This window comes from Nipponia nippon, unplaced genomic scaffold, assembly GCF_047370975.1.
Source record: "Nipponia nippon isolate SJK-2023a ecotype South Korea unplaced genomic scaffold, ASM4737097v1 scaffold_1, whole genome shotgun sequence".
Lineage (NCBI taxonomy): Eukaryota > Metazoa > Chordata > Aves > Pelecaniformes > Threskiornithidae > Nipponia > Nipponia nippon.
The window spans coordinates 115,720,228-115,744,577 of record NW_028262290.1 but is presented as its reverse complement, the minus strand read 5'-3'; the positions used below and the strand labels follow the sequence as shown (position 1 = coordinate 115,744,577).

General features: G+C 42.0%; 1 protein-coding gene across 3 annotated transcripts in view; it reads left to right on the top strand.

The window, feature by feature from the left end:
* Nucleotides 1-23,984, top strand: part of STAC (SH3 and cysteine rich domain) — a 163,874-nt gene extending 139,890 nt beyond the window's left edge. For all 3 annotated transcript variants that reach the window (XM_087741055.1, XM_087745916.1, XM_009464443.2), the window contains 6 exons: nt 2,626-2,707; nt 7,216-7,280; nt 8,184-8,272; nt 12,030-12,081; nt 12,207-12,344; nt 21,122-23,984. In XM_087741055.1, coding sequence (XP_087597181.1) covers nt 2,626-2,707; nt 7,216-7,280; nt 8,184-8,272; nt 12,030-12,081; nt 12,207-12,344; nt 21,122-21,220 — 525 coding nt within the window. In that variant the 3' untranslated portion in view covers nt 21,221-23,984. The remainder of the gene's footprint in view (nt 1-2,625; nt 2,708-7,215; nt 7,281-8,183; nt 8,273-12,029; nt 12,082-12,206; nt 12,345-21,121) is intronic.
* The last annotated feature ends 366 nt before the right edge of the window (nt 23,985-24,350 follow it).

The following is a 24,350-nucleotide window of genomic DNA, read 5'->3' as shown; positions in this document are numbered from 1 at the left end:
TACAAATGATGGAGCCGTGGAGCTTTACAACTGTGATGTGTGACCCAGGAGCAGGCACTGACCAGTGACCAGAGCAGGGACGTGACACAGAGCCCTTAGAGCCCAGGTAAAAATGCACCAGAGCATGTGAACTAGCAGCACATGTGCAGTTAATAACGCATAGGGACTAAGCTTTTTCCCCAATGGTCCTCACTCCTGTGCTGCTCTTCTCCTCTCAAAGCAGAAGCAGCAATGCAGCTGTGAGGCTCACAGCAGCACTGGGGCTTTGCAGCTGGGCTGTGCCCCAGCCCCAGGAGCTGAGGAGTTCTTCAAGGTTCTGCCATGTGACGAAACCAGAGTCACCAGGGACATGGTGACACCTGGGATCCTACTGCATCTCGCAGGTGGTGTCCAAGCTGTCAAAGGGCTTTATCTGGGTCAGAGCAGCATAGCTGCTCCTGCTGAAGGTAGTTAAAACCAAAGGTGACTAGCCTAGGAGCCGTGCCCTGTCTCTACAGCCATGAAGCTTCCAGGATTGCAGTTCATGTCTCTGCACAGAGTAGCGATAACTCTCTTGCTCTGAACCAGCCAAGATATTTTTAACATGACTGAGCAGTGTGGATGCACCCACTGTGATTTTTCAGCCCGGATTCTGCATTTCCCATAAAAGAAAGTGGCCATATGCTCCAGATTTACTACCTACTGCTTCCTTCAAAAATGTGCTTCTGCAACCCACATTTATACAGAAAGTCACTTGAGGTGATGCAAATGTGATTCCAGTTCTTGTTATTTTTTTGTGGCTCAGCTCCTCTCAAAAGCAACTTTGTATCTCTGTAATTTCTATTAGACCATTTGTCATATAGCTCTCGACTGAAAAATCATTAAAGGTAACTGAGGTTACTTCAGGAGGTTTTGGATGAGGTACATACTGAAGAGAGTCACTGCACATCCCATATGCAGTAGTACCCAACAAAATATGAAGCCATTCAGGAACTATGAATCTAGTCTATGAAGACTGAGGAACATGCCATAGCAATGAGGTGAAAAATAGCTAGGGCTTACTATTTCAGCAAAGCCAGTCTTTTGCTTCCCCACCCAGCCACTAGAAATCCCTAGATAAGCTCTACAGTGACTCCGTGTTAGCATTGCTATTGCAATGCCTTCTTGTCTAGGGGTGGCCCATTTGTGCAAGATGCAAGACAAGCATGCAATGCTGTGAAAGGCTGAGTCTAAAACCAAGGCATAACAGAGCAGTAAAGTTGAAAGCTCTTAAAATAGCAAGGGAAACAAGATAAACACAAGATACCTGTGGCATAAATCTACTTATAACCTCTTTTTTCATTAGTATCCTTGGATGGAGAAGTAGCTAGGAAAGTACTAGATAGGGGAAATAAAATTGTCAGAGTACTTTCTAAAAAAAGCTTTTTTGTCAACACTAGTAAAAGGAAAAAAACATATAAAAATCTGTAAAGCAATTCGGATTTTTTGCTCCCTGAACAAAAGCAGTGAATGTTCCTCATTTGGCTTTTCTTCCTGTAATGCAGGCAAAGGTCTGCAAAGCAATGGACAGAGCTATGTATGTAGTATAATTCTAGAGTGTCATGGGATAATTAAGTTAAATCCTTCCATGTGTCTGAAAATTCTGTTAAGAAAAAAAAATAAATCTTAGGAGCATATAAGAATTCAGAGTTTTTCAGATCAGAGCGAGCACCTGACTCAAGTTCAATGTTTGGCTTTTTTTATGGTTATAAAAGACATTTTACCCAAAAGAAGTCACGTGTGGAGAGTTCAGAAACTGAAGCTCCATAAGGTCAGTTGCAGACAGAGTTGTTTGGAGCAGCTCCTGGTTCCTGTTGGGCTCTACATGGAGAAGCCAACTACCCAACCAAGGAATACGGTGCCTTATGCAGAGTATACTTCTGAGGTTTGGGATTATGTCATCCCACGTTTTCCTACACCCTAGAACAATGGGTCCCTAATCATGATTGACATTAATATGGTACAAATAAGAAATCATAGTAATTCTAGTAAGAACATTTGGGTTTCATTTTTCCCTAACCATACCAGCCAGACGACTGTTTAAAAAGAGAGTGAGGGCAGATATTTAAAGACTGACTGCTCCAACTCCATCACACTCCAGCTCCCTCTTTCACAGCATGTTAACAGAATTAAAATCATCCTTACATTACAGTTATTTTACTGAATAATGTATTCAGGGTTAATAAATTAATAGTCAATAGTTTCAACTAATGTCCAGTCTCCTTGGTAGACAGCTATTTATTATACCTGCAGGATCTACAAATTCCCCCAAGCCCCTTCTGCTTTATACAGCGAACCACATTGTTTAACATAATCCTTTGTTCCTTAACTTTCACTTCACTTTATACTGCAGAAATCTTTTGTACTTCAGACTAGAAACTTGGTCTGGCTTTTCTGACTTTCTGGGCTTTCACTGCTCCCTGTGAAGTAGGTATTTGTTATGCATCACCAGGTACAGTGTTTTCTGCAGTCCCATCAGGCGGACTTGCTCTGCTGTGCTAGCACCCAAGTACTACATTCCCCAAAGGCTCTTGTGTGGTCTTATTTCACCTCATTGCTCACTTTTTCTGGCTTGTCCCATCTCATTTACTCTTTTTGTCCCTGCAGACAGCTGACCTGGCAGAAGTTCCTGAGGAAGGCGGTAGCTCTGCAGGCACCCTTGACATAAGCAGGAAACGCAGCAACAGCGGTGAGTGCTGCCAGGCCAGGATAGCATCTTCAGAATTATAGGCCTGCGTACAACCTATTTCAGGTGGTTTTTTATGGCATGTCCGTGTTTTAGCAGCATTCTGGTTTTCAGAGCAGGAAGTGAGTGGGGCATGTAGTTGGTGCAAGAATTTGGGGAATGCTTTTTGCCATTCAGATGAAATCCAATCCACCAGTTTTCTTAATTTGTTGTGTCCAGACCTGGCACTGGACAAGGTTCAGGTCCATTCCCTATCTCCTATGCTTCATGAACAAGACTGTAGACTTAACATGCTTCAGTTCCGCATTGGCAGAGTGGAACAAAAGTAATACTTCCTTGCTCTTCCATATGTTTGACTTGTCTACATGTCTCTGTATGCCACAATCTCTTTGGGACAGGAAATGAATCATATAATATCCATATGTCTGTAAAATATCCAACACAACGAATCCTGATTGTAATTGCAGCTTCTCAGTACAACTATAGTATGTGCCCAGTAACATTAATAGCCCAATTCTTTTGTCTGCTTGCAGTACAAGAGTAATGTTTTTACAGCATTGGTATGATGGGATTTTGAGACCATCATACCAGTCGAGAGCTTAGTAATGAAAATTCAGCCACTGAGGGGGGGTGTTTGTGACCCTGTTCTTGAATTCAGTCATGGTGAAGGAAGTAATAAGTACAAAGGGTTTTGGAGCACTAAGCAAAACTTCAGGCCCAAACCATCAGAGCAACTTCTCTAACAGCACCTGAAGGCTGCTTTGCTGAATCTCACATGAGATATAAACTACAAAAATAAATCACAGTGAGCATAGTTTTCATGTGTTAGACCCCCCAGTGCTCCTTACATGCTGCTAGCAATTCATGGAGGTGAAATGCCAGCTTCAGCTGTCCATTCCCATTTTATGCTACCTCTTTATTCCTTTCCTCCCCTCCTGGTCCTATCACTTCTCACTGTGTTCAGTCATTTCCTCCCTCTCATTTTGTGAACATCCCATCTATGTTATCTGCTTTCTCCTGACAATTTATTTAGGTTGTCTGTCTTGCAAGTGCAAGTTGACCTAACCTGGTTAAAGATAAAGAATTCAGTCTGCTTCACATTGTTTAATCCTGCCCACCTGAGACTAATTTGGCCCTGTTTGAGTTTTCACATAACTTTTTATTTCATTGTCGATCAGTAGTGTCATTTCTGAAACCCAAAGAAACTTTTTTTCTCTGAGATCTGCATTCACTGAATGCACTCAGAGGCATTCAAGGAACTTACTCAAAGAGATTAGTTTAAAAACTCAGCATGTGTCAAACCTCCAAATAACTTCCGTGGCACATTAACGATTCCTTTGATCAGCACTAGCTTTTTTACAATCCATCCTTCAGAGGCTCAGGGTATAAATTATGCATCAGTCACTCCAAAAATTTCCCCTTGGTAGACTTTTAATAAAGTGCCCACACTGTTTGCAGAAGCTATGGAAATGGTAAAATCCTTTTCAGACTGTAAAAATCCCTGCTTTTTTTTTTTTTTTTTCCCTTTGGTCTGCTGCTGCTAGGGCAAACAAATATGAAAATAGATGGATTTCTGTTGTGTGGAGATGTGAACTACATACCTTTATGACCTTCAGATTCAAGTGCCTCCTAGTAATATCCAGAGACCATGAGCTAAACAGACATTAAAAATTTAATAAAGTAAATTCAAAATGTTGTTGCAGGGTGATTCACCACTACTTTTTCCTCAGTTGTCCACTGCCTCTTTAGCAGGCAGTGCCACATTAATGCCTTGATGAATCAGGTCTATTCCAGTTCTTTTTTTTTTTTTTCCTCATTAAAAAACTGTCTTCTGCAAATAAGATTTTAGGGAAATGTACATTTGAGACTCTTTGCTTAAAGGGAAACAGCAGAAGACACACAGCCTGCAGAAGAGTGAAAGGATCCAGCACATGTGTGGCCGAGTAATCGCTCCTATAGACTCACAGAATCCTAGAATCGTTAAGGTTGGAAAGGACCTCTGCGGTCATTGCGTCCAACCTGTTAGCCTAGCTGCCTGGTCCACCTCTAAACCATGTCCCTAAGCACCACATCCACATTTTTTTTGAATACTTCCAGGGACTGTCATTGCACCACTTCCCTGGGCAGTCTGTTCCAATGCCTAATTACTCTTTGCATGAAGAAATTTTTCCCAATATCCAATCTAAACCTCCCCTGGCCCAACTTGAGGCCATTTCCTCTCGTCCTATCAGTTGTTACTTGGGAGAAGAAACTGACCCCCTCCTCGCTCCAACCTCCTTTCAGGTAGTTGTAGAGAGCTATTAAAATTATATTAAGAATTTATTCAGAAGCAAGAAACACCGGGCAATTCTTAAAATGTGAAGAGGGAATTCAGTCAATGTAGCAAAGCTGCTGTGGTTTTTCTAGGGAGATAAGTGAGGACAGGCATCAGTCAGCTCATGATGCAATTACAATAGTGGGTAACTGATTAGATATCAGGTATGTTGGGTCAAAATCTACAAGAAGGGCTTAAAGGAGCATCCAGGAAATTATAGGCCCATCAGTCTTGCTTCAGTCCCTGGGAAAGTTATGGAATGAATCCTCCTGAGGGCTATCGCAAGTCAAATGAAGCACGTGATTGGGAAAAGCCAGCATGGATTCACCAAGGGCAAATTGTGCTTAACAAACCTGATCGCCTTCTATGACAAAGTAACCTGCCCGATTGATGTGGGGTGAGCGGTGGGTGTTGTCTACCTGGATTTCTCCAAGGCTTTCGATACAGTTTCCCACAGCCTCCTTCTAGAGAAACTGATGCGCTACAGTCTAGACAAGTGGTCTGTGCGGTGGGTGGGGAGCTGGTTGACAGGCTGCACCCAGAGGGTGGTGGTAAATAGCTCCTTTTCACACTGGCAACCTGTCACAAGTGGGGTCCCCCAGGGATCATTATTGGGCCCAGTGCTGTTTAATATCTTCATAAGTGATCTGGATGATGGGACCAAGTGTACCCTGATGAAGTTTGCCAATGATACCAAACTGAGTGGGGAAGTGGACACTTCGGAAGAGAGAGCCACCCTGCAGGAAGACCTGAATAGGCTGGAAGAGTGGGCTAACAAGAACCTTATGAAGTTCAACAAGGACAAGTGTAGGGTCTCGCACCTGGGAAAACATAATCCAGGAGTGCAGCACAGGCTGGGATCTACTTGGCTGGGGAGCAGCTCTGTGGAAAGGGACCTGGGGGTTCTGGTGGACAACAAGCTCAATATGAGCGAACAGTGTGCTGCTGTGGCAAAGCAAGACAACAGGATGCTGGGTTGCATCAACAAGGGCATCACCAGCAGAGATAAAGAAGTCATTATTCCACTCTACTCAGCATTTGTCAGGCCACACCTGGAATACTGTGTTCAGTTTCCCGGCTATACCAAAAAGATGTGGACAGGCTGGAGAGGGTCCAGAGGAGGGCCACAAAGATGAACAAAGGGCTGGGAAGCCTGCCATATGAGAAGAGGCTGAGAGGACTACGTTTATTCAGCCTTGAGAAAAGAAGGCTTAGGGGAGACCTTATCACCATGTACCAGTATTTAAAGGGTGGCTACAAAGAAGATGGAGACTCCCTTTTTACAAGGAGTCACATGGAAAAGACAAGGGTAGATTACAATTGGACACAAGAGCAAAACTTTTCACAATGAGAACAGTCGGCCATTGGAATAATCTCCCCAGGGAAGTGATGGATTCCCCAACATTGGACACTTTTAAGCTTCAGCTGGACAGGGTGCTGGGCTATCTTGTCTAGACCGTGCTTTTGCCAAGAAAGGTTGGACCAGATGATCCTTGAGGTCCCTTCCAACCTGGTATTCTATGATTCTACAATTAGGTGCTGTGACTGTTGTCTTTTTCTGTGAGTTTCTGATTTAGTAACTTTGAAGCAAATTTTCACACATACAGGCCTGTGTCTCGGATAACCCATCCCAATTTGAAAGCAATTCAGGTACCTCGTATAAAATCAGAGAGAGGCAGTGTATCCATTGGCCCCAGGCAGGGACTACTGGAGAGAGAGATCGAAGAAGGCTGTCAAACATTTAGAGATAGAGGGTCAAAGAGGGGGAAGAAGGGGTTTTGCATACAAACTTCCCACAATATTGCACATATATGGTCATCAGGTTTTGCAGGTGCTTTTAAACGGAAATACTGCTCATCCTAAACATGAAAATAAAGTATTCAGTGTGAGGAAAAGGCTGCTGGACTTTAAATAGTAATGCAATTGGGTTCTGTTCCCAGCGCTGTTCTTGTGTATATTCATCTGATCAAAATGGTTTATTTGTTACTATTGTAAATTCTTCAGGACAGAGATTGTTTTGTGCTATGTGCCAGTAGTATATGTGGTTTTGTTGGGGGTGTAGAAGGGTTCAGAGGAGAGCACAAGGGATCAAAGAAAACAAGGGGGAAAGGGAAGAGATTAACAAAATAAAAGTGATCCTGTTGAGGTGAAGAGTCTTAAACTACTCCTAAGATGTCATGTGTTTGCTTTATTTCAGTGTTTACATACTCCGAAAATGGCACAGAACACTTTGGAGAAGAACCAAAAAGTATACATTCCCCGGTATGGGCATAAATTTTGTGAGAATGCAGTAGGAATGCAAAGTCATATAAAAGGCTTGTTTTTATGGATAGCTGAAAACCTTGAGTATGTCTGCTGGGGCACTATTCTGGAGAAGTATCAATATCTGACTGTCATGTTCTTACACCATTTCTGGGCCATTGGTCACAGTTGGAAGCAATATACAGGACTGGATGGCTCTTTGGTTTACCCATTATGGTCCCTTTTATGTTCTGCTGTTTGTTACAAATTGATATTGCGAACACAAAAGATCCAGTGGGGAGGCCATGTCATTACAATAGAACTGCAGTAACATAAAAATAACAGATTTGATTTGGAAGATTATTTGGGGTTTAGTTTAGGTGCTTTTTTTCCTCCAGATTACCAGTGGAGAAAGGGAGGGGATAGAGTAGCCAGTCTTCTCTGTGGGATGCCCAGTGCAAGCAGCTTTCTGTTTAAAAAAGTGATTTTCCCACCCTGTTTTGGACCTATGCACTGTACAACTGTAGCTTTATCCATAACGAGGACTGTATAATAGACACCTTATATAATGCCAGTAATACGCTGCTGGGCTCATAAGAGTCATACATTAACAGACAGCAAAAGGCAGACTCATTTTTAAGATCTCACCCAAAAGACCAACTTGTGCAGATTTCTGCTTGTGTTCTTTGGAAGCCTGGAACTTGATCTTGGGGTTCAAAGAATCTTATTTCTATATGAAGATAGTTACTGCCTCAGTGGCTCGCAGTGTATCTGGGCCATAGTCCTCCAAGGCGTGAAAGCAGTGAGATGATTCTGGCTCATTTCTTGGAAGATCAGGCACTGTTTCCTCAGTCTCTAACAAAGCAAACCAAATTCCTGTACAGGACAGATATTTATATTTTCTCTTTCTCTTTTTTCTTAAAGGGACCATTTTATAAAAGCACGTTACAAATGAACACCTATGTTGCCTTGTACAAATTTGTACCACAAGAAAATGAAGACTTGGAGATGAGGTAAAGCCCAAAAATATTTATTAGTTGATTTGACCCATGCGAACTGAGGCTCACATGGCTGTATATGACTTCAAGGGAGGGAGGGTTCATTCTGACATTTGTACTAAACATTTTTTACAGAGGTATCCACTTGTAGATACAAAGATGTTCTCATAGATAAAAAGCTGGTGACCAACTTTCTTGGCAAGGACACAATAGATAAAAAGTTTCAAAAACACTTATGTCACTTTAGGAGCAAGATGGCTTTTAGCTAGAAAATATTCAGTTTTCATTTGCTTTGTTTTTTCAACCAGAAGTTTTCAACTAGGAATTCCTCACCAGCTCTCATGCTAATGCTGAACATTTTACCAGTCCTGTTTGATTTTTCCTCACATTCAGATTATATCTGAGAAAAGAGCACAATGTCCAGCTGCTGGATGGCAGTGTTTTCACATGAGAAAGATGCATTCTGATCTTTGCAAAATAACCTTGTTAATTGTAATTTTTAACACTTCCTTCCTCACTTCTGCATCAGTTGCTAGCACTGCAAGGTCTAATCCAAGCCCACTGAAGTGAAAGGACATCTTTTCTTTTAGTGCAATTAGTTTGACTCATGCTACTCACATTTTGTGTGGTCTTGCTAGAGCTCTTGTCATGAAATATGTCAGCTCTCTTCAAGGCATCACCTACATAAAAATAATCACGCACATGCCACAGAATTTAGGGAACTGCCAGAGAAATGCCCCTCTTGTCAGCATCTCCTTCACTGGAAGCCTTTTTCCTGTTCCCAGCTGTGCCTTCTCATTGCTCTGGAACTAATGGGTGGGATCTAAGGCAGAAATTACAAGCTTCCCTATCATTCTGCTTTGCTGGCATTTCCTGATCATTATTTTAGGAATGTCAGCTCTTCAGGAAATAACCACGGGGTATGGTGACCTTTAGTGCAACTTGCCAGCTATTCTGCTTGAGGGATTCGACTTTGCATCCTGCTCCTTTAGGGGTGTATTCCAGCTTGCACATTTGTTCCATGAAGTGGCACACCGCTCAGACAAGCCTGCACTGGACCTCATCAAGACATAAGCAATCCAGAAAACACATCATTCTCCAAAATTCTCCTGTCCCTCATATTAGGGGAAAAAGCAACCTGTGGTCTGCAACCTGGACTGTCATGACTAACAGGCTATTTCCAGAGACACCAGCCAGGTTTTAGACTAGTGTTACTCAGCTACAGCAGCGTTGTTTCTCCCATGGCCAGAAATTCAGTAACACATGGGTTAACGTTGTTTCATAAGGGATGCCAAATAGCTAGTAATGTTGTTTGGTCACTGCAGAGGCCGGCAGGATTCAGCTCACTTGCATGAATTTTCATTTAACATAGCTGAATTATTGGAGATGGGTTCAGCATAGCAATGTTGTCAAGACTGACAAGCACTGTCCTGGGAACCCAGCTCGGGGACCAGCCAGACACTGATCAGTCCTAACATAATGAAGGCAAGTAGCAGGGGAAGGAGCTGAGCTGGGAAGAAGAGTTAGGGGAGATTTCTGAAGATCTCAGCTCATCTCTGAGGGGATGCAAGGGGTGGCAGAGTACTGCAGCGGAGAGGTGCCAGTAGTACATCAATACTTACAACAACCTTGATTTCTTCCTCAACAGCAGGAGCAGCCAGTCAGGTTTTCCAAAGCTCTGGCATAAGTAAAGTAGGACATTCCAGTAACATACTTATTCTAAGAGATGGCCTTATTTTACAATAAGTAGAGAGCCCTGGAGACAGGCAACCCCAGGTTTCAGACACTGCAATGATTAGAACAGAACAGAACAGAACAGAGTAGAGTAGAGTAGAGTAGAGTAGAGTAGAACAGAACAGAACAGAACAGAACAGAACAGAATAGAATAGAATATTTGGAAGGGAGCTACAATGACCATCAGTGGTTGTCTGGCTACTCCAGGGCTGATGAGTACCTATCTTGCCACCTACTGAAATCTAGAGCACTGATGCAGAGCGAACAGCTTATCCAGGCTTGTGATTTACAGAAGTAAAAAATGAGACCCGAGAGTGATTTCAACCAGCAGTAAACACCAAGCAAGTTGCCCCCTTTCAGGGATTAGCAGCCTAAGTCTAGGAAGCAAAAGTAACATAGGTCCAGCTGGGACTTCTATTTTGAATCCTTTTTGGAGATTAGAGACATCTGTGTTAGCCCTGTGCTAAAAAATATCAGAAAGCAAAATCTGCAGGTCTTGCATCTAAAAATCTCAGTGGTCAGACCACTGACATGGAGAGACTTCAGGTTCAGTTGCCATCTTTCTCTGACAGAGAGACAAATAAATTTATATTTTCTAAGTTATTTTTTTAATGATGAGGCTGGAGGGTTTTTGGAGGATGGGGCTGTCTAAATCGTTCTTGTTGAAAGAATTCTTCCTTGCAGTGTAAGAGCTCTAATGGTGTTACAGCCTATTCACTTTGAAGTGGCAAGATGGGCTCTCTCAAAACCTCTTTAAGTGTTTTATATTAAATATTAACTGGAATAAGGGACTCAGAAGTCCTTTCCCATGAAGAAATCTTTTACCACTGGGATGCCAAGTTGTCCTTTTTCTCTAGCTTCCTTTCTCACCTCAGCAACATTTAATTATTCTAAACACATTGGAGCAGCTTTCCGAGGAGGGCTTGAGGAAAATCCTACCCTATTTTCCTATTGAAAGTGCCTTTCCGTGAAAGCTGGAAAACTCTGGTTCAGATCACACGGTGTTAGAAGACTAAATGCCTGATTCTCCAGTTGTCAGCAGCAATGATAACCACTGAGCAAGTGGACCAAAGAGGCCCAGCTGCATCCTAGACAGGTCCACAGCTTCTATGCATGCTCTGACAGACGCCGTTAAATTGGACCCATTATCCATCACATGCTCCAGATGCGTTTGCAAGCTCTTGTGCTGATACCTGAACAATACAGTGAGCCTAACAGGGAATGCAAGGAAAGCTGAAGGGGTCAACCATTAATTTTATTAAGATCAAAGAAATGCCTCTTATCAAGCAGACAGAGCTTTCTGAGGTTAATCTGCTTGGAAATGGTCTGCCGCTTACTTTCTACAATGCAGCGCTATTGTAATTACATATTAACATTGATGAAGTGCCACCAATGGGGGGAAGGAGGTCAAATAACTGTTCAACTACCTGCACAAAATCAGCTCGGCACATTTCACTATTAGCATTTCCAACCAAATTATTCTCCTAGCTCTACTTTGGAACTAGTCAGCTGGATGCTGATACTTAGCAATTACAACCCTGTACCACACATTATAAAGGTAAATATATCCCATTCAAATCAAAAAGACATTCCTGGGCAGAATTATATCCCCGCTGACTAATTGCCTTTGTCAGTTAAATAGAACTATTTTCCTGCTGCCTTCCTTCTGCAATCACAGCTTGAAAACACAGATGATAAAGTGGTGTGTCCCAACAATGTGAAATGTCTTGAAGTAACAAGATAATGCCTGTAACAAATAGGGACTGTAATTTAAACAGTTTCTTATTAAACATGAAGCAAAAATTCCAGTTCACAGATGTTGTCTCAAACTAAAGATCTAGCCCCATTATACAGAGACCATCTTTCTACATTACCATGTATGATTGAATAAAACGTTGCTGCCTCATTGAGTCTACCTGTGGCAAATGCTCGGATAAAATGACCAAGGAAGGACCACCTTCCTATTAGAAGGTAATTGTGGAAGCTGATGCATAACAATTAAGAGTCATCTTAACTACTATTCCTCTTCTAATTACAGGCCAGGGGATATGATCACTCTTCTGGAAGACTCCAATGAAGACTGGTGGAAGGTATGTGCTAATTATTTTATATCTGTTTTCTTTCCGAAGGGAAAAATATGTTCTTTTCTATGCTAAACTTGTATTAAAGCTACGAGTGTTAACAACCTTCTTCAATCAATATGTTTTCTCCACAGGGGAAAATTGATGACAGAACTGGATTTTTTCCTGCTAACTTTGTTCAAAGAGTGCAACACGATGAGAAGATTTACAGGTGTATCAGGACATTCATCGGCTGCAAGCAACAGGGACAGATAACTCTGAAAGAGAACCAGGTAAGTTCCCCTGTGCCAGATCCCCACTGGTCTTGAGCATCCAGCAGTCTGAGCAATGACTGGAGGGAAAGTTGCGCAAGATGAGCACAGGCAGATGCTGTTCACTGCAATTTTACTACAAAATTTATTATTTGTATGGTAATAGTGTCTAGTAGCCAGTTAAGACCAGTGTTAGTCTTGTGCAAACGCATGCCCCCTGCCTAACATAGCCTAAATTTCCAGCGTCACAGACATCCATAAAGATACTTTACATATTATGCACTCTCCTACTGACTTCAAAGGGACAGCTTGAAGAAAACACATTCCTAGAGGTAGACCTTGTGTGCCTGAAAAATGGTCCAGTTTTCTCCTCACTGTTAGAGCTAATCTAATAAAAGACAGTGGCTCCCTCCCCAGACCTTACCTTGCCTAAAGATCTAAACACGGCTCATTGCTTTGGCTTCAGCAGGAGCAGAGTTAAGACAGCACCAAACCGACCTGTAAATCTGAAATTTAACTCTTTTTCACCAGTTGCAAAGTATCTTTAATCATTAATTGCTTGTGTCACCACTTACACACCCTCTCTACAGGCTTTAATTTATTCTAAACTAGAAGTGCTGCCATGAGTTCAAGTACACCATGTACAGTGAAGACACACAGGGTCCATTCACCCCCCGTGTACTTTCAGCAGCTCCTTCTACTTTGTGTCATTCAGATGGGTTCACAAGGTGAAAGCCATGGCTGCCATTATGGGATGCGTCTATGATCTGAATTTAAATGTGATTTTAGATTTTTACCAGATATTTAATACATCCAAGTGCCAAGTCTGGTGATTCTGGGGTATAAATGCTTGCTGGGGTAAAGTGAGAAGACAGGGCTCAAAGCCTACATTAAGGGACAGGTTTGTGGCATAAGCCCATGTGAATAGGAGGATGGCTGGATTAGGGCGATGTACAGCCTGGGTTCTCTGACACCTGGATGAAATAGAAAGCTAGATTTTTCTCACTGCATCTTGTGAAGCCTAATGTTCTTCTACCTCATTAGGTATTTCCTTTCCGTTGACAATTGATGTCATGTCACCAGGAGTTGTTTGTCTTACAGTGCCTGGACAACGACTGATTTTAATAAAGTAGAGCAGAAGTCAGCATCAGGGTGGACTTCAGGGCCACAGGTTTTTCCACACAGAACTTCTGTAATGCTTCACTCCACTGGTGGATAAGAAGGTTAACTTGTACTTTGCTGCTGCTGCTGCTGCTGCCGTGTGGTATAGCAAAACATACAAGGGTTAACAATCCTTGGGTATACACAGCTTTTTAAGGAAGGCACAGTAATACGGTGACCAGAATACATTTTAACTGCCCCTGTGCACATAGTACATTGGGCGGCCCTGAAGTTGCTAGAGAGAAAGTGCTTTTTTTTTTTTGACTCAGCACCTCTTTTGATTGTTTAGATATGTGCACATAGAGGGAAAAATATTACCAAAGCAGAACAAGAGGTTTTGCACCCTTTGTGCTCTAGAATAAGCAATGCACGAGGGCAAAGCTTGGGGAAATGGTAGGGTGGGAATATGGCATGTCAGCATGAGGGAATGGTCAAGGTCTGAGTCCCTTCTCATCAGTGGGCATACGAGATCCTCTCTGTTAGTGTGGTTGCTGCTGCAAACAGTGAGGGCCCCGTTTCTTGTCTCATTTTTCATAAAACCATGGTTTCCAAGTGGGCAGGTCTGGCAGCTTCATCTAAACACAAGGACTTCCTATTGTCCCTATTTCATAATAGGCTCCCAAGGGAACTCACAGTCAAGAGCTCCTCATCGTCTCTGGAGGGGCAGGAGATAAAGAAAGGGATGAATCCATCCTGTCTGTCTACTACTTCCTCTTTTTTAGCAAACTTATTCAGCCCTATCTCAGACCCACGCAAATACTGAGGGTGAATGTGAATGCTGTCGGGTCCTCACTCCACGTGGGAGAGGTTTCAGAGGAAGAAAGAAAGAAATAATTGGTGTAAAACAGGGGGCAGAGAGTAGACTGAACAAACACATGAATGCAGAGACATGAGAGGAAAGGAGTGGAGCCAACAGATCCCACTCCACCCTCGCACAAATTATGCAAAAAGGGGACATTCAAGTAGCTTCAAGGCTATTTTGAGTAATTTCCAGGTGGGACAGTCACAGCAAGGTCATGGACGCTCATCTGCTTCCCCCTGCACCCCCATGCAGCATTTAAGCCCCACCTAATAGCTCCCAGTGAGAGCTGGCAGCCTGCACAGAGTCAACGTGTAGCAATACTATGGGGACAGGAGCACAAGGACTCCTGAACCCACCTGTGGGACATGTGCCCACCATGGAGATCACTGCCTGAATGGCACAATTTTTTGTCTTTTTTTTTTTTAGCAGAACAATGTTGCCTTCACTGTGGAACAACTCTGATTGTGAAAAACATTTTAATTTTTATTGGGAATTTTTTACCTTAAAAATTTATTTTGTATTTCTAAAGTAAAATTTCCTTTCTTCTTTCTTCAGCCATTTCTCTTATTTTCTGTCCTTTATTTCCACATTGTTTTCCATGTGAAGCAGAGAGAGGGGTGCAGTAGGGAAGACATGAAAAGAAAAAAAAATGTCTGAATGGGACCTCTGGGAAAAGTTTGTCAGAATTCTTTTTCTTTTTTTTTTTTTTTTGGTTCTATTTGGGGATTTCTGTGGGATGTAACCAGCCATTTTAGCTGTCTCTGGGCACAGTGTTCAGAGTGCTGTGAGCACAATATACATACTATGTGCAAAGCACTGGCTTGTTCCAGATTAGCAAGAAGGGGACATTATTCATTGCTACCAATTCCTGTCAAGTCTCACTTTAGCTAGAAAAACTCATTAACTGGTCTAATAAATTCCTGTGACTGTACTATGGCAAATTGTCTCCATTTTATGCTGTTAATTCACTGGGTCAAATTCTGCAGGGTCTAGTAAGAGTCCAGAGCCATTCTGACAATGAAGGCAAGGAAGATATGCCAACAGGAAAACTTATCCAGTGACAGTAATATGAATTTTCTGTATATTGTTTGATACCATGCACAGTTTATACTGCAGGTCTCTATCCACTTTGTGCCTTGTATGAATGTTCCCAGGTAGAGAGTCTATTCTTGTAAGGCAAAAGGCAATATATTCACATCAACAAAGCCACAAGAATACCTTAAGAAAAGTCATTTCAGGCAAGCAGACTTCAAAGTTTGAAGCACAGTGGGTGAGGCTTTCTCTGTAATCACTTGCCAGTTTCATGCCCTGGAAATAACATTTTGACATTCAGCTTCATGCAAACCTTTCTGGCAAAGCCAATACTCAAGGAGAGGACTGAGAGAAAACCAACACAATTTGCTCACCCATCTTGAGCAATATGCACAATCTAGTCTTCACAAAGGGTCCCTTGAAAATTTCGTTATGAAATATCAAACCCAGCCTTGGGGAGAAAAAGTGTACTGCTTCAGAGACATCAACATCTTGTAGTTCAGGGTTCACTGACAGATCTGTGGATCCTGAAACAAATTCACCACAGGGTTCAATCAGGAATCTCTGGGAAGGAGGCAGAATTAGCCCCTGACATCAATAAAGGAAAATTATTAACAGGGAAACCAAAACCAGCCAATTTCTGTGGCTTTCTACTCTTTTAAGCTGTTTCACACACAATACTGGCTGCATAATTTCCAACTCTGATTGACTGTACCATCACTTGGATATATAAAGTTTTCTCCAGCCTGTAACTTCTGCTCTAGCCTACCCAAATTCATTACCACACATTATACAAATGCTTCTTTGCATGACTACAGGCTCTTATTTGACCTCTTATTTGACAAATCAGAAAGTCACCATTTTGAAAAGATATATCTAATATATCATCAATGTTTGGAAAAGCATCTCTTAAAATGCCTCTGACATTTTTGGTCATCCTTATTTTTAAAGAAGTCATAACAATCTATTGTTTGAATGTTTGGTTTTACTCCTCTTATAATATCCTACTTAAATGAAGGAAATAACCCTCTTTAAAAAAAAATCTCCTCACATCCTTCACTGGCAGCCTCTCTGACGTCTACAGTCACACTAACACAAACCACTTTAGAGTTGGGGTTTTTGTGATTAAATAACACAATTGATTTTAAATTGCACAAGTGATCTTGTGCAATAGAAATGACCCCAAACCATGACATTTGTAACAAGACTGGCAATCAGAAACTCTCTGCCTCATCCAAATGTGGACTGTGTGTTTATGTAAAGGTCAGTGCAACAGATCCATTTTGCAATGGATGTGTTTTATAAATGTCACTGATGTAAACTAGCCCTGTTACTGAAAGCATCTCCCAGTCAGCTTCAGTGGTGACTGCAGATGGGCCACTGCTGTTGTGATGGCCACAACCTCTGAACCAGAGATGTCGGCCTTGCTGTCCCCTTGGCACCACAGCTCAGGGCACAAACTTCCCTCCTAGCCCAACATCCAGTCACACGAATTTCAAAAAGAGTGATTTTTAGGCATGTGTACGTTAGCAGCTGTGTTCTGATCTGATCCAACCATCCCAGAATAGCCTGACAATGGGCTTAAATAAATCCATGAGGTCAGGCTTAACAAGGCAGGATTGCAGCCCAGGTCTCCAACCCCAGGGGATCCACCTGTCTTGAGCCTTCTTCTGATTAGTCTGGATGTTTTGTTGCTACCTGGCTTTTCACCTCACTGCCTAGGAGTGAGGCACACCCCACATTTTTCATCCTGGGATACTCTAAAAGGAGCTGAACTTCTAAGAGCATGACTCGGCTGCTTTTGAAAATCAGTTGCATCACAGTGACTTATGCATTCAGACTGAATCACGTAAAACACAAACCCAGCACAGAAAGTCACATTGCAGTTCTTCATGTGCTCCCCAGCTGTAACTGCTGCTCTTCACAGCTAGGCTTAAGGGGAAAGGGGTCTTCTTCCAGCTGTCTCTGATTTTCGTTGACGACTGTCTTCCTGAGCAGGGAGGGGTGTCCCCATTCATTCAGAGATACTGAGTGGCACACAAGTTTTGCAAGAGTCCAAGACATGGGCACAGCCCATTATGCATCCAGTTTAGTCCAGGTCATCTTTAAAACCCTAAGTAAGTAAGTGCTGTAAGTAAAATAAGCAGGTGCTCTATGTCCAAAAGCTAATGAAACAGCTGATATAAAGCCTGTCATCATCATTTGCACTGTGGTTGAATGCTTATGAAAACTGAACTACTTATCGTTTCCATCCCCAAAGCTCACGTAGGCAAGAACTTCAGTGTACAGGCAGCAGATGATGTAGAAATTCACAGTGTCCCTGTGCTGTCATTCTTACAAACAGAAAACTTGAGCTTTGAAACCTCTTGACCTGGCACTGCCTGCAGGCTCCAGGACAGCTCTTGAAACTGTACTGTCCTCATAACCAAATTCCTACATCATCAGAACCAGACTGTGGGTGACAGATGGGTTAAATATATGGAGAGAGAAGATAAGCAAAAGACAGCTGCAGAAAATTAGAGCAAGTTCAAAGTTACTCCTGGACAAAGAGACTTTGACACTTGAGCCCAAATTCAAAGCACAGGACTTAGAAGAACAGGAGAGTACTAATGACCGTGCAGCTTAAAGGATCATTTCCTAATTGCTTGGGGCTGACTGATGGATAAAAAATCCTGAGGGCAGATGTTGACAAGTTCAGACAACAGTCGTGATCTGAACAGTTGTTTGGTTTAGTGTTAGTGTTGTTTTGATTTTATTAAACAAAATGAGATGAAAGAATGGGGAAGTGACTTTATAATATTAGGTCCCACTTTTGGCTAGTTCTGAAGATCAGTTGATGACTGACAAATAGCCTGAGATGTGGTTTCTTACGCTGTGGCTTACTCCTCTGCTAACCTCTTGAGCCAGGGCGCAGGAAAAAAGAAACAAGTGTTTGTCTCCATTTGTGTTGCTGTGGCTCACTTACCTTGTCAGGCCAGCAGCCTTCCCCTCAAAACATGCCAGCCTGAATAGCTGCCATTTTAAGCAGTTTCCAATTTGATACAGCAAACTGTGAATGCCTGATGGTAGCTGTGGCACCTTGGGCCTTCACAACCATCATGTTTGCCGTCTGTCACCAGGGCTAGTCCTCAGTGACAGCTGGTTCATCAGGTGGAGTCCAAAACTCTGGATACCACCATGCACTTACCTGGTGTTACTCCTGATTTACACTCACCTAAGAAAGTCAAGAGGCTAGAACTTGTGGGTGAAATACTTGGCAGCACTCACAAAAGGGGATGAGGACAAAAGTGGCCAAAGATGGTGTTGTGTTCCCTCTTTTCCGAAACTGCAGAATTTGGAGCAGCTCCAGGGCTTTGCAAAGCTCCAGCAGCTGCCACAGCACCAGGGGACCTCCCGAGTCGCACAGGGTTAGGGAAGTGTGGCATATTGTGGCCAAGCTCACTCTGCCCCCAACACATCCCCTTCCTTCAGAAGGACTGGGAAAAAACTCTGCCAGCCGAGGGCTGGCACATGCAAGACAGTGCATTAGCGTGAGAGAATTTCAGCTGGAATTTGGGAGAATTCAGATCAATGTATTAGTATGTAGAGTGAGAGAAGTTACAGAAAGGCCTCGTACTCCTCATGCCCAGTGAAAATCTAAAGCTATTGCTGTAGCAGAGCACTCCCACTGATATCAAGGAGCACTCAAACCAGCAGCAGAACCAAAAAAAAAACTCTAAAAAAAGACCAAATCTGCCATCCTTTTTCACTTCAATGATAAAGAAAACCAGTGTTCAGAAAGTTCAGTATTTTTCTTTTGTTGACAAATCATTCTGCTGACAGTACAGGACATCAGGGACAAGTACTCTGTTCTCGCAATCTGTTCTGCACAGCACCAGAGGTTAAGCAAGACATGCAGCATGGCTAGTGAGCAGTGCAGACCTGCTGCAGGTCCCTTCTGGACATATGACTACTTTTGGCGTTTCTTTGGCCCATGCAAAAAGCTAGAGGTCTTGCAGACATCTTTAGTTAGGACAAAAGCACAGTGATGGATGCAGGCATCCATTTTAACCAGCCAGGTCTATTTATAAAGCTGCAAAGCTTTATAAAGCTCATTTTCCCACACAGCAGTAAGGATCAACTGAGAAGGGGCATCTTTCAACCAAGATGCTCTTTCCTACTCTCGGATACTCTGTCATGCTCAGCCATCCTTAGTCTGGTGCTTCTTTGTAGGTGTTTTCTCTCATCTCTGAAGTTTTTATAGTTTTTCTCAGAGACACAGACCAACATCTAGCAGTAGTCAGAAACACCTTTCTGTGTACATGTGCTTTACACCTCTCTGCTTTGAATGGTGATGTGACCTGAGAGGGAGCAGCCGCTGTGCCAAGGATTCATGACACAAATGAGCCTGGCTCTTTTGCAACAGTACCTAAACTAAACGGCATCAATTCCATGCCTCTCCCATGCTTTCCATGTGATTTAGCCCAAACAACAATACATTACTTTTTTTAATCACGTCAAATCTGTTGGTGTGCTCAATCATTCTGCCCCAGGGATCCAATTCAGTTAGTGTTAAGTGGGTAGCTTAAGTAAGAAAATTAATGAGTCCATTTGCTTTCCAAACATTTGTCTGCAGGTACAGAGATGCACCTGGCCATTTCCAGATACTGGAGGTGGCAAATATGAAGCAGCTTCACCTCTTTCCTATGACCTTTCATTTCCCTCTGGCAATCCATAACAGTCACACTGAAATGCACTTAGCCAAGAACATTTTCAAGCCATTTTTGTTCATTTCATACCCTCTGAATTATTGTAATCAAACACTGTAAATACCCATCAGACAGAGTCTTTGTGAGTGTTAGTCCAGACAGAGGGCTTTAAATACCTGGCACTGACATCATGAGAAATCAGTTGAAATGAGTTGGTCTCAACAGGACCACCAGTTTTATGGCTACTTTTTAACCTTGTTTGATTAGTAGGAAATACATAGTTCCTTGGCACAGATGTTTGAAAACAATTATTTCGTGTGGCTCTGTGCTCAAGTGCCCAGTCTGAATTACCCGCGCCACTAGGCTTTCGAATGGCTCAGCCATTTCCAAAGGTATCGCAGAATGGGGCCTAAAATGGAAATGCCTGAGATCACAAAGGTCTTCAGGAAACGGAAGCCTTTATTGTGATGTAATATTTGTACTATTGTAAAGACCATATGGTTTCACCATGATTACCTCCATTTGGAGTAGGTGTTATGCAAACACACTCGCAGAGCTGCGTTCAGATTAAATACTTTGGTATCCACAACAGGCACAGGCATCTGTAGGTGCAAGAGCTGAGTAAATAACATAACCCACTGCCCATCTGAGAAGTATCTGGGGTCTTTAAACATACAAAAGAGAATATGCTTGTATTCTGATCAGCTGCTACGAGTGACCCACCTTGGCATCAGGATTACTTTTCACCACCAACTGCTGAGGGAGCCGGCTAGCTCATGACCTGAAATACCCAATCCTCTCATACACAGACAGTTAAATCACAATCATTACAGTAGGCTGAAGTCATAATTCAAGTTTCAAAATCTTTGATCCACTACAAAGTTCGATTTTAATGTCTCTCATGTATATGTGGGGCTTCAAGAAGGCAGGGGTAAAGGTAATTTTCTAAATGTATGAGTTTGAGTTTCTTATCAAAGCAGTGAGAGTCTAAAAATGATTGTTCTGCTTATAGAAGTAACTAGCAGGATGTCTAACCCATCTGATAAATAGCCTGGAATAATTGTCACTTGATCATGGCAAAGAGTTCATTATTTTCATACCTTCTTTGCGTTCAGATTTGTGTGACTTCTGAAAAGGAACACGATGGCTTTATCAAAGTATACAGCGGGAAGAAGAAAGGCTTTGTCCCCATAGACGTCTTAGAAAACATCTGATTTCAACAGCCCGCTTGCTGCAGTAGGAGCCCTTTGTTGGCAATGCCTGTCTGCCTCATCTCACACTGTGTCAACCCAGATGGGCTGTCTTGCAGATGTTCAGGGAAACAGTGAGAAAACTGCAACTACAAGAAGAAAAAGACATTCAGACTGCCACAGCAACACTAAGAAATAAGAAAAGTGGAATGATTGAAAGAAAATAGAAACAGAAACCGCTAGGGAAATGGGAGGTCCTTAGATACTAAAAGGAATAAGGTAAGGAAAAAGAAGTCTGGGCTGATTTCTGATGCAAGATGGCTGTTACGACCCTGATGGAGACAGACAGCTTGTTCTGAAGGACTAAATTCACGTCCTGTTCTTGTGTCTTAGAAAACTGTTGGACTGCTTTCTTGTTTGAAGTGTGTATTTAGGGGGGAGGGGGGAAAGTACCATTCAAACTGTCCTCGTACTACAGTCCAATGCTTGTAGTAAAGTGTGGCTGTGGTTCTACAGTTTTGTCCCCGGTATCAACCGATCAGTTTAAGCGTTTAATCCTGGTGTTTAGTCTCATAACAAAGCACTTTGGAGACACCATGTGAACGTCAGTCCGAGAAATGCACTGTGCCCTGGAAGTCGGCAGCTTTCTCTTTCTGTGCAATCTTCCTATATGAAAGAGTAGCGAACCTGTGTGTCCTTTGTTTTCTCTGTATATGAACAAAAGCTCTCAGCGTATGTCGGGTGTGATGGCTGCTCTCATAGCTCACAAAAATAGTCGGTCCTCCGATTCACAAGCCTGCTTGGAAGCATCTCTCTGTTTTTCCTGCACCTTTATCTGGTGATACAGAAAATGAGCAAAACGCTGGGAGCGAGCCACAGGCTTGAAATGTTTTATATTTTTCTGTGTTTATTGCACTTAAAAGATTTTATATATGAATCCTATTTATAAAAAATAAAACAGTTAACTAAGCCCCTGGAAGACCGAAAACGCTAGGAAAGGACAGACTGCACATAGAAGTGAAGCCTGTAATTATCGAAATCCAGAACTCGTGACAGAAAGGCACTGAGTGTCTTAGCATTGTGTTCACACACCAAAGGTGTCTTCTTCATTTGCTAAATAGAAGTTTTGCAGATTCAGCAGTAAATACACTGACATGAATTCCCCCTTGGCCTAAACCACCGTCAGCATCCCGTAAATCTTCTCCAACCCAATGAGACTGTGCGGACAGGTCTGTTGTGTCCACGTAAGCCTCCATCTTCAAATATGTTTTGGACATATGAACCTTTTGGTACCTGGAGAGCAGTCTGTGGGACCTGTGGATCTTGACCAAATTATACATGTGTAGCCAGTGCCAATCCTGTTCTAGAGCAGGGGCCTTATGATATTTAAAGACAAGGAACCTAATTTCCAAGTATTTAATTGGATGTAATTGCACCAAATACACTTAAACAGCTTAGCATGTATTATGACGTAGAGATTAAGTCCTCTCCCAAAGCTCCCTGATGAATTCATGCCTTATTTGACCAGCTTGAGACTGAATGCCAGTCTTTACTGCAATTAACCCCAAATTAATGTCCTAAATCCTGATATTGCAAGAAGAAATTCAGATGCTGCCAGGTTATAGGCCTTCACAAAGTTGACACTATTTCTAAAAACAAACTACCAGTTCTGCTTCCATATACTGAGGAAGTTTGCATTTGTGTTGCACAGTCCAGGTCTCATAGTTGGGGTACCCTATTTGAATAGCTGATCTTACACAAAGCCTTATGAAGTCTGGTGCAACTCTACACATGACCAGAAGTTCACAGAGCAGATCAGTCTTCAACCTCTCAGAGGCACATTTTACAGCTCTTACGTATCACTTAATTGCAGAGGAAAAAGTTGCAGGGGTGTCAACTGCTGAAACGTGGGCCTTCATAACGTAAGTGGTCTATACAGGTTATTAATGTCCTCCTGGTTGATCAAAAGTATCTGATTTCATATCTTCCGTGGGAATATCAGCAATTTATAAATCTTTTTTCTTCAGTTCAAACAATGAACATTTGCTCAGCTCATTTTCCTAAGAAACCAATAAACTCAGTGGGAGGACAGAGGATTCTGATAAGCCTTAAAGATCAAGAGGAGAAGCAGTAGAGACATATTAATCCACTCTGCTTTATAAGATTATTTTTTTTTTATATTCACCCGTTCAAAGGAAAAACTCAAGTGTTTGTTAGAATTAAAATATTTGCTACTTTTGATGAGGCCTGTCAAGTTGGCAAAGGAAATCTGTATTGATCTATACATATGTGCTGTTGTTTACATGATTGCATCATACTGTGATTCCCTCCTATTTCAGTTGTCTTCTATGATTTCATTTTATCCCTATAATGTGCATCATACTATTCAAAGAATTATATGAATATTACCTACAACTCACAATGGCCTTCAACCAATGTCAGTTTGATTCTTTTTGATACTGAGCAATAAATAATAAAATGACTGAGTAAAAACAAAACAGACCTTATGTGGACTGTATTACATCTGAAAAAGCATTGCTTCTGAACCAAAGCTTTCATGGTTATCTTTTCTTTGTGTTTTTTTGTTTTGCCTTTTTACTGGGCTTTTGCTGCCATTTGATATGGAGACGTAATTTATGCCTAATTTAGCAAGAAGCACATATATGAGTCTTACTTTAAGCATGTGATTCATTGGCTATTTGCATGCTTAAAGCTGAAGCACTTTGCTGAATTAAGATCATTTTCCTCAAATTTATATTGGATGCCTTACTTTGAATCCAGACAAGTATCCCATCGTTTTTTTCCTACCATACGCAATTCGCAATAGATACTGCATCAGCAACCAGTTAGAAGTCAGACAGAAGATGGAATGGACTTTATCTGACGTATGCTCAGAAAAATTGAATTTTAGGAGATAAATGCTGTTCAGATTTAATTTAATATTCTGCTTAATAAAGACTATGCGATGGTTGGAAGGAGAATAGAAGTGTATGTTTCTTGGCTTCTTTGCATCAGGCTGTATCATTTTCAGTTATCCACCTTCAAGAACATTCACTAAACCCATCAGTAGCAGATGTTACTGAGCATTTCCATTTAAAATCTACAGCACTTGCATTTGCCACATTTAGCAAACCATTTCTAAAGTAGTTCTTCT